This window comes from Pinus tabuliformis, chromosome 5_2 (assembly GCF_031772625.1).
Source record: "Pinus tabuliformis cultivar Carrire ecotype Pingquan chromosome 5_2, CPIR1, whole genome shotgun sequence".
Classification (NCBI taxonomy): domain Eukaryota; kingdom Viridiplantae; phylum Streptophyta; class Pinopsida; order Pinales; family Pinaceae; genus Pinus; species Pinus tabuliformis.
The window spans coordinates 603,340,999-603,351,765 of NC_142306.1; the positions used below are offsets into that span (position 1 = coordinate 603,340,999).

General features: G+C 34.7%; 1 protein-coding gene across 1 annotated transcript; it reads left to right on the plus strand.

The window, feature by feature from the left end:
* Positions 1-878: 878 nt before the first annotated feature.
* Positions 879-3,934, plus strand: LOC149160445 (receptor-like protein kinase FERONIA). Its single transcript, XM_089434488.1, has 2 exons — positions 879-1,957; positions 2,839-3,934. The coding sequence occupies exons 1-2, from the start codon at positions 1,055-1,057 to the stop codon at positions 3,829-3,831; spliced, it is 1,896 nt and encodes a 631-aa protein (XP_089290614.1). The 5' UTR covers positions 879-1,054; the 3' UTR covers positions 3,832-3,934.
* Positions 3,935-10,767: the final 6,833 nt, after the last annotated feature.

A 10,767-nucleotide genomic window follows, 5' to 3' on the forward strand; every position in this document is an offset into this window, starting at 1 on the left:
ATATATCTATCTTAATTTAGAGTATCTTTCCAAATACAAATTTTTTTAAATTTTTAAGCTCTATAATAAATTTATATTTTGAAAAATTGGTCAATCTCAATACTTGATAGATATATAGATATATATTTTATTTATTAATTATTCTTTTTAAATATGATATATAATAATTTTAAATTATATTTAATTTACTATTGTATTAATTAAATAATTTAAAAATAACAATGGTAGAAAAAATGCACCCAACATGAAGTACAATACCAATTTTATGGTCAAAGTTACAACGAATTGATAGGTAAGTGTAACCAGTGTGAATTGCCAAATTAATATAGATTTAAAGAAAATCAGTGAAACAAATATAAAAAAAATATCCCTGATGTATAGTTAAAATCACTGGCAATCCACGTTATATATAGAAGTTGCTCTCAGTTTGTTAACATATACAAATTAATTTTAGTCTTGCAATATTGATTGGTGAAGGTTCAATTTAGCCTTCGAATCAAATACAAGACCCTATAAAAATATATGTATGTAATTTGACCCTATAAAAATATATGTATGTGCCATTTCAGGGTGTTTTAAAATTCTGAACATGATGATATGAAATATATTCGAAGATCTCAGATATTATTTCAAATTTCAAATCAAATACGAGACTTCACGAAAATATGGAAATGACATTTTTTAAAATTATGAATAAAAATATTTATATATCAGAAATGACTGACATAATTTTTTTTTATTTTTGGGGAGATATAATACGAATCCACCTACTCCGTTTGGCACTGGCCGCCACGATTGAGTTCGCGGTAGACCCCCTGGGCCTTGACATTGGTTTTCATAATGAATTGTTTAGTTGAATTTGGGGTCCGTTCCTGGTTTTCATAATGAATTATTTAGTTGAAAATGGGGTGCGTTTCAGAGGTGTCGAAATTATATATTATCGAAACCATGATGCCCGCGTTGACAGAGTGGTGTTCGGGGATATTAAAAAAATCCAACCGAGAAAATCTTTAGAAATGAATTCAGACTGCAGAAGCTTCCGTAATCAGAAGAAATGAGAAGCCACTGGATTCTACTGGTAGGTTTTATCATTATTGTTTCAGGTACCATGGTGGTGGGGATCGTGGGGAAGAATAGATCAAAATGTCCCTACGATCTTTCAATAGCCTCCCGTCTGATTCCCCCGTCCTGCTATGCAAATAACACAGATGAAACGATCGCGAAGAACACTTGCTGCTGGTCTGTTTTCGCGTCCTATGTACTCTCAATTTCACGGTACGCCAATCGAACCGGCACCGTCTTGCTGGACGCCAATGGCTCCAAGCACTGCACGAATGAATTCGTCCGCTTCGTCCACTCTAAGGGCCTGGTTGATCCCGCGATGCTCAGAAGCAACACAAGCTGCGCTATGGATCCCTCGATCTTCGTGGCCAACGCGGGGCCCTGCAGATATGCCACCCTTGGCGATATCTGGAAGGTGGTCGATCTCAGGTACGCTTTCGAGGCCTGCGACGGACCGAACCTGCAGGACTCGAAAGCCTGCGGGACATGCCAGAACAAGGTCGTTGCCATCGCCTTGGAATTGCTGAATCTCACAAAATCTAAACAGTTCGTTCCCTGCGGACTGATGACGACAATTGGGATCTGGGGAAGGGACCCGTCGGAGGGGAGGTATGAGTTGTATGTTGGGTGTGTTCTGCAGGTGTTGGGGAATATTGGGGGCCTGGGCACGTCGTCCCTCATCCCGGCACCGCCCCCGCCACCAAACCCACCACCACCTGTTTCACGTGAACGGAGTGGCAGCAAGACGAGGAGAGGCAGCCGTGTCCTTGTCGCCGAGAGTGCGGGCAGTGCTGGTGGCGGGGTTGTTCTGCTGGTTTTGGCGATGTTAATTGTGGTGAAATTCAAGAAAAGGAACGGGCCCTTGGAGGATTCCACTGCAAGCAGCTCGTTCAAGGTAGTATTGAATTATGACATGTTAATTTATCTAACTTGCAGATTTCTAGAATATTTTAGAATTGCATTGTCTAATTATTATAGGTTAGGTTATGGAGTTTTAGTTGGGCTAATAATTATAGGTTTTTGTCTCATTATTATAGGTTAGGTTATGGAGTTTTAGGTGGGCTAATAATTATAGGTCATGGAGTTTTAGTTGAGCTAATTTTTTTATTAGATTTTTTATTTTTATGGTTTAAAATAGGCTTTTGTCTATATATATATGAATTTAGCATTTTGAAAAAATCTTATTTCACAATTTAAATTCCCACAGATTATTGTATGATTTTGTGCAAGTTAAACCATATATGGGGAGAACCTCCAAAATATATAATAGATACACTTAGTCTAAAGAGCCATATGTTTGAAAACTTCTAAAACATATAACAGATTTAGGTAGTCTAAAGAGGTGTTAATTTTTTTTTTTTTAAATAATGGAAATAATGGATATGTTTGGGAAAACTCCAAAACATATAACAGATACATGTAGTGTAAGGAGGTGTCAATTTTTCCCAAAAGATGATTGAAATTCTTTCAAAATTTTGATAAAATCCTGAATAAACTTTTGGAAATCTTTGTTACAGCTATCAAGCTTCAAGATTTTGAGTGGCCCAAAATTTTTTGACAATGCTAATCTATTTTGATCACCATCAAAAACATGATTCAAGCACTCCTATCATCCATAACCAATAGACTACAAAATCTAACCTACAGCAACAATGTAAAACAATTCAATTCAATATTGAAAATCAAATTCTTAAATATTCTTAAAATCTACGATTTCTATAAAAATTTCCTATAAATTTCTGAACACAAACTGAAAATTTCACACTATGATTGCAGGCCCTCACCCGGAGCCTTATTGGCGGAGGCAAGAGGCCGGAGACCGTTGCACGAGAGCCGCTACCGACCGAAGGGTTGTATATTTTTACGACGCGGGAGCTGCAGAGGGCGACCGACAATTTCAGCGAATGTCACCTGCTGGGCATGGGAGGCTCAGGGAAGGTCTATCTGGGCAAGCTCCCGAGTGGAAAACAAGTGGCCATCAAGCGAATCGTGCAGAAAAGAAAGTTGGACCAGTTTTACCAGGAGGTGGAGCTTTTGTCCCGGCTGAAGCACCCCAACCTCACGTCCCTCCTCGGCTACTGCCGACACAGGGGCGAGTACATGCTCGTTTATGAATACATGTCCGGAGGCGACCTTGAGTGTCTCCTGTACAGACAGCAGAATCCCGTGCTGCCATGGGAGCGGCGGCTAGGAATCGCGCTAGACTGCGCGGAGGGGCTGGCATACCTCCACCTCTTTCCTGGTGGCGCCGTCGTACACCGCGACATCAAGCCCACCAACATACTTCTCAACGAGTCCGGGCAGGCGCAGCTGTCGGACTTCGGAATCTCGAAGCTCATCGCCCCGGATTTCTCACACGCCTCCACGGAGATCAAGGGGACGACGGGCTATCTCGACCCGGAGTATTTCACGCGCGGCAAGCTGACCGAGGCCAGCGACGTCTACAGCTTCGGAATCGTTCTGCTGCAGCTGATTTCCGGCCAGAAGGCAGTCGTCAACACGCCCTCCGGCGGGGCCGAGTCGGTTGTTTACTCGACGCATATGTTCATGAGAGGCGGAGACCCGGACGTGAAGAAGATCGTGGATCCCAGGATCGTAGAGGCTGTCGATGCTCGTGATTTGGAGTCCATCAAAAGGGTGCTAGATATAGCCTATCGCTGCGTTCAGCCTTTCAGAGACGATAGGCCTCCCATGGCAGAAGTTCTCAATGTAGTCAAGGAGACCTGGAACAATCGCAGAGATGAGGTCTCCGATATTGTCACAGGTTAGTAAGGAGAGTAGAAGCAAAATTTTAAGAGTGGATATTTATTTGAAGTCTAAAATTTCTAGCTAAAACTGTGTATTTAATAAGTAAATTGTGAAAAGTTTGTGAATATTTTTGTAAAAATATTTTCACATTTAATAATTTATATAGTTTTATAGAGAGTTCTTTTATAGGAAAAAAATGAAAGCCGGGGAATTTTTTTAGTAAAAAATATGAAAAATTAGCTATCTACAGATTTAACTCCTAAATTTTCATTGTATATGATTTTTGAGGAAAACCATCTCATTTATAAAATTTAACATCCAATTGCATTTTGAAATTTTAAATAATTATGAATGTAATTTAATAAATATATTTTTCAAGTGTATTGAATGATTGGTTTTTTAACAAGTATTTTTTGATGTGCAGTTACGTGTTCAATTCTCTATTTAAATCTGACTGATATATTAGACATGATAAAGATATAATCTTACTAAACTTTAAAAAGATTTTGAAAAATTAAGTAATTATGAATGTAATTTAATAAATATATTATTGTACTTGGAATTTAAAGTGATTGCAATTGAATTATTGTAATTTAATAAGTTATTAATCAATACCATGGAATATTTGATTAATGCGAAATGGATTGCAATTTTCATAGGTTCTGCATTGAAAAAACGAAAGCTTACCTCCGATCATCAGTTATGCTGTGATGGTTACATGTAGATGGATAGACTTCACTAACTCTAAATGGAGAAATATTGGTATATTTCCAAAATGAGAAAGTGAACGGATGCATTTAAATGTTTCTGAAATCTGAAATAGAAACGCTATATAAATTTAAATCGCTGAAAGATTGGAAAATTGTTTTTCTTCCATGGTTGTATTAAACGTTTGATTTTTGGATATTATATGAAGTATTTATTGTCACCACCTTTTAAAATTGTCTCCGCCCTAAAGCACTCTTGCTTCAATTTCACATCGTTCTGAGAATTCCCTTGCTGCATTCAAAATTTACTGTCAAAGTTTCTCAAGAGCCGTTTCTTAATCATACAAGTCCTATTGAATACTTCGACGTTGGCTTCTTTTTTTTAACACTTCCACGTCGACTGTTAATCTTCGCCTTCCGTATGAAAGGTTGCAACTCCAGCCGGGAGGACGCCCAGAGTGTCTTCGCACCAAGAGGCACATGCATAATCGACATGATGCAGAGGCAGTGGTTGTGTATGTCTGGGAAGTAATTGCCAATCGTTTAAGAAAAAGTCTTTGTACAGATAATGCCCATAAAAACGCAATCGCAATCGCCTTGATTAAACAGACTCGAAGATGGAATTTACCTCTCCGTTAACCGAGTGAGTCATGCCATGGAAGACTTATCCGTAGGATTGAATGGTTTGTGTTCGAAATCATACAAATCAGGAAAATTAAAACTATATATTTTTAAGTGGTTTATAAATATTGATATGGTTGTGTTAGTTGATAATTTATATGTTTTGAAAGGATTAATTAAATAAAATTAATTATGATAGATTATGGTTGATTATGATTAATTATGGTCTATTATAGTAGACTATGGTTGATTATGATTAATTATGGTCTATTATAGTAGACTATGGTTGACTGTATAGTAAATGTGTAGATTCATTTAGGTACAAATTTAATATGAACAGAAGAGGATCAAATTTCTTCATATACAAACTTTTTAAGAGTATAAAATACAATATGTTATTTTTCATTGTTTAAATTGTATTTTTGAATGCTATATAAAGTATATACGGGACCAAATATATGTTTTAACCATAAAAACTTATTTTTTTCATGGTATATACATAATGTTTTCAAATTGATTTATAATATATACATAATTGACATTAAACTATTTCACATAACATGTACATCGATACATTTCATAATGCAAATTAAAATGGTTTTTTTATTATTAATATATTATTTTTTTATTTAAATCGTAATTTTTATTTTTATTTTAAAGGAGCACATGTCAATTCAAAGTGATGGACAAACTTACACCTGCCTTAAACTGGGAAATGTAAATTAAAATGGTTTTTTTTATTATTAATATATTATTTTTTTATTTAGACCATAATTTTTATTTTTATTTTAAAGGGGCACATGTCAATTCGAAGTGATGGACAAACTTACACATGCCCTTAAACTGGGTTATAGAATCTTAAACTAGGTTGTAGAATGATGAGCCGCTCGACTCAACCATCCTAGATCCATCTTAACTCCGGATCTACCAAGCTCCTAGAGGGATCAAATCTCTTGATACACCCAGAGGGATCAAATCTCTTGATATGCAAAGTTTGATCCCTCTGGGCACTTGATAGGTCCGAAGTTAAGATGAATCTAGGTTGGTTTAATTCCCCCTTTAAATAGGTGACATTCCACTTGCATGCCATCATTCAATACCATAAATTGTCAATACCATGGGTAAATACCATGGACCATTTTTATTTTATTTTTATAGGTTTATTTTTAATTTTACTTTTTCTTTTACTCATTAAAAATGTTTACATTACATTAATTTTTTAATTTAATTCAATTTAATTTTTATTCTTATGTAATTTTACTTAGTCAAAATGTTAAACATTACATTACAACATCTCTACCATACTATTGATAATAGTTTAGTATGATTGATTATGATAGATTATGGAAGACCATAGTTTGCTATGGTAAACTATATTTGATATCAATCAACTATGGTTAACCATAGTAAATTATGGTTAGACCATAGTTGAAAATGATTGACCATGCTTGACCATGAGTTACCATGGTTGATAATGGTTGACCAAGCTAGACTATGAATGGAAAACCACGACCATTAGTAATTATGGTTTACCATTATTGACTATGGTTGACCATAGTTGATTACAATTGACCAACAATATGTTATCATCATTGACTATGTTTAACCATGATTGACTATAGTTTACTATGGTTGAATCGCATCACAGTGTGATGTTGGAGAAGGCTTATATTTGATTATGACATCGTGATATGTACATCTTATTGTGACATTGATTTGTCTCATTGCAATATTGAGTTTTGTTCGACAGATTATGATGTTCCATTATGTTCATCACATTGCAACATTGAGTTTTGTTCGATAGATTATGATGTTACATCATGTTCATCACATTGCAACATTGAGTTATGGTCATCATCATAATGCAATGTTGGCTTATGATCATCACATGTGATGTTGGGTTATGTTCATTACATTGCAACGACAAGCTAAGTCCAAAACATTACATGTCAAGATATGTTTGTCGCTCTCTGACATTGGGTTGGCTTGGATCACATTAGAATGTGACATTGGTGAAGGGTTATGTGCAATCATGATGTTGGTATATGTTTGTCACATTGTAATGTTGGGTTACATTCATGGATTTTTTATGACAAAGATCTATTCATCACATGGAGATGTCGATACATGTATGACACATTGCAATATTCGTATATGCTCATCACATAATGACATTAAATTATGTTGTCCTTGGTTGACTAGGGTCAACTCTAGTTGACAATGGTTAAATATGGCCAGCTTATGGTTGATGAAGAGTTATTAGGTTGACATATGGATGAATGTTTAATATGGTGCACCATGTTTGACCATGTTGACTATGATAGACCACATTTAATAATGTTTGACCATGTTTGATGATGGTTGAACATGTACATTATGCTTCACCATGGTTGACCACAGTTAATTGTGGTTGCTTATGGTTGATCATGAAAGGCTATAGTTATTGGTTTACTATGATTGACAACATTTAACCATGGTGATCATGTTGCCCATGTTGACTATGGTCGATTATAAATGAGCATGATTGACTGTGGCTAACAATGGTTGACTATGGTTGACCAAGGTAGACCATGGTTGACTATTGAAGACCATGTTGACCATGGGTCACTATGGTTAACTATGTATGACCATGATCGACTATGTTTGATCATATGATTGATTATCCTTGAGTATAGTTGGCCATTATTAACTATAGTTTACTATGGTTAAATTGCATCACAATATGACATTGGTAAAGGGTCAATTTGCAACGCTAGAATAGGGTAAGGATGGATTACATCATAATGTGACTTTGGTGAAGGTTTATCTTTTATTATGATTTTGGTGTATGTTTGCCAAAATGTGACATCAAGCTAATGATATAATATGTTCATCACATTGTGACATATATGACGATAAGCATATCCTTTTCAGTATGACATTGGATTATGATCACCTAGGTTGACCATGACTAACTATTGTTGACCTTGCTCAACTTTTCTTGACGAGGGTTTACTATGGTCAACATATGGATAGTTATGGTTCAATAAGTTTAACCACATTTGATCATGTTAAATATGGTTAACTGTGTTTAATAATGTTTGATCTCATTTTAGCATGTTTGACCAACAATCTCTATCACATTATTCTATGTTTAGATTACATGACAATGTGACATTACCTTGATTGGATTGCACTAGAATGAGACATTGGTGAAGGGTTATGTTCATTTGTGATGTTGGGATATGTTTGCCACATTATTGCATCAAGCTATTTTCATCACATTGCAATCTTGGGCTAATAATGATGCATTGAGTCATAATGTGGTATTGGTAAATGGTTATATTAGTATGTGATATTAGAATATGTTTATCACGTTGTAATGCCAATTTATGTTTGTCAAATATATGCAATATTAGGATATGTTTATTAACATTGTAATGTCGATTTATGTTTTTTACATTGCAAAGTGAGGTTTTATTCAACAGTTCAAGATGTCAAGTTATGTTTATCACAACATGTTGTTGGGTTATGTTCATCACATTGCAATATCAAGTTATTTCTGAATTCAAGCTTTTGTGATCCATAATGAATTAAGAAAAGTCTTTCCGTAGAAATCAGATAAGAGAATTTTTTGGCCGACGCATTTCAAACCAACAAATGTGGTTCATAATCAGGACCAAATTTCTACCGGAAGACTTTTCTTAATATCAAGTTATGTTTTCCAAGTTATGATGCTCATCAAGGGACTATGGTTTTGTTGATGGTGTTAGATTCATGGTTTAGTTTCTAATAAAGATTTTTCATTGTCAAGAAGATAGGGACATCGAAGTGATGTGATGTATCACACGGAGGAAATTCCCTATGATACATTGTGTAGTGACTAAAACATTTTTCAATGTGATACAGTGCAAGGAAGGAAACTTTTTAAAAATGTGATAATGGAAGTTTTTCTTAGGAGAATAAGTAGACAATATTTGTCTTTATTATCACTAATGAAAGTTTGTGGGTATGTAATATGTAGAAGAGGAACCTATGTCATGAGGAAATAAAGAATCCTTTGATACACAAAGTGAAAAAATGTATCTTAAGAAAAGAAAAATATTTCTGATATATAAAGGGGAAAATCATATGAAACAATAAGGAAAAGTTTTGCAACCATATTATCAACATCTACACTTTCATGAAAACAAATTATTTACAATAATATTAATTTTTGTGTTGTATTGAGTGGGAAGGCTCCAAAACCTAACATGGTGTGAATTATCATTTTGCTTCATGCAATGATCATTATGTAGAATGGTTCTTTGAGGTGATTTAAAGTTGTGATTGCTTCTAGTACAAACATATAAATTAAATGGTTGGTAAACATTGATAAGCATCAATCCATGATAAACATCAAAACAATTACTTCATGATACATTTCATGTTGTTAAAATTAAAAACACCATAAAAGTAAAATAAATTTTAGCTTTATTTTAAATCCTTATTATTGTTGTTATTAATTAAAAAAAATGATGTATAAGTCAAACATATATAAATTTAAAAAAATTGTGAAAATATTCTTAAACATGCATATTCACCCCCACTTTACCATAAATTTAATGTGTAAATAGGTTTTGTTACAACACCATGAGCCAATTAACATCGCTTATCGATACCATATCCCAAAAAAACTATAACATGTTTGGCATTTTTTTAAATTAATTTAATTAGGAAAAAATTGAATTAATACTTTGGAAATGAATATCTACCTTTGATTTGTGAATACTACTAAGAATATTATAGAATATTACATGGAAGTTAAATTCTTGGAATCCTTTTCCTAACGAAAAAGCTATAACTTTATTTATGATTCATAAACAAAATTGTGTTTTGCATAGATACTTTATAAAAGTGTATTTCACAGTATCTTCCGAGATCCTTCAGTGGCTCCAATAATAACATCTCAAGAAAAAACCAACACCTAGCACCAGTTCCCCCAACAGAGAAACTACAGAATTACATGAAAGACCCTAGGGGTCCACACAAAAACCCTACAGACAAGGTTGAAACCCTCGAAGACATAAACATATAAAGAAACAGTCCATAGAAAAATAAAACAGGGCCCAGAAGTGAGCTCCCATAACAAGCCTTGAAGTGGGCATAAGATATTACAAGACATGGTGACAAACCCTAACATTACTTAACAAAAATGTTGTAGTGCCACCGAAGCAAGAAATAACTAGAAACACCATCGGAGAAACAAGCGACGATGATGGATATGAGAAATACGACAACATGTTGACCCTTTGACACCATGGTAAAAACGGGTAGTGGAACCACCAGAACCCCAAAAAAGTTGAGTTATGGAACCAACACCAAAAGGTAGTAGTAGTGGACGTGTATCCGGGAAAGAACAGAACGAGCAACTCCCATCCAACAATGGTAGTAGGAACTATTTGCATTGAACAGACACTCGAAGTGGAGGAAATCCATTGCAATAGGAAAGGAAACATGAAAAACAGGGTTGTGATGGCCAGGGAAAATTTTAAGAACCACCGTAAATTTATATGTATAATCAATGGACGAATCCCCATGATACATAGGAAAAATGGGAGGCGATTTTATCAATAATATAATATGTATATATAATTTTTTGGTGAATCTC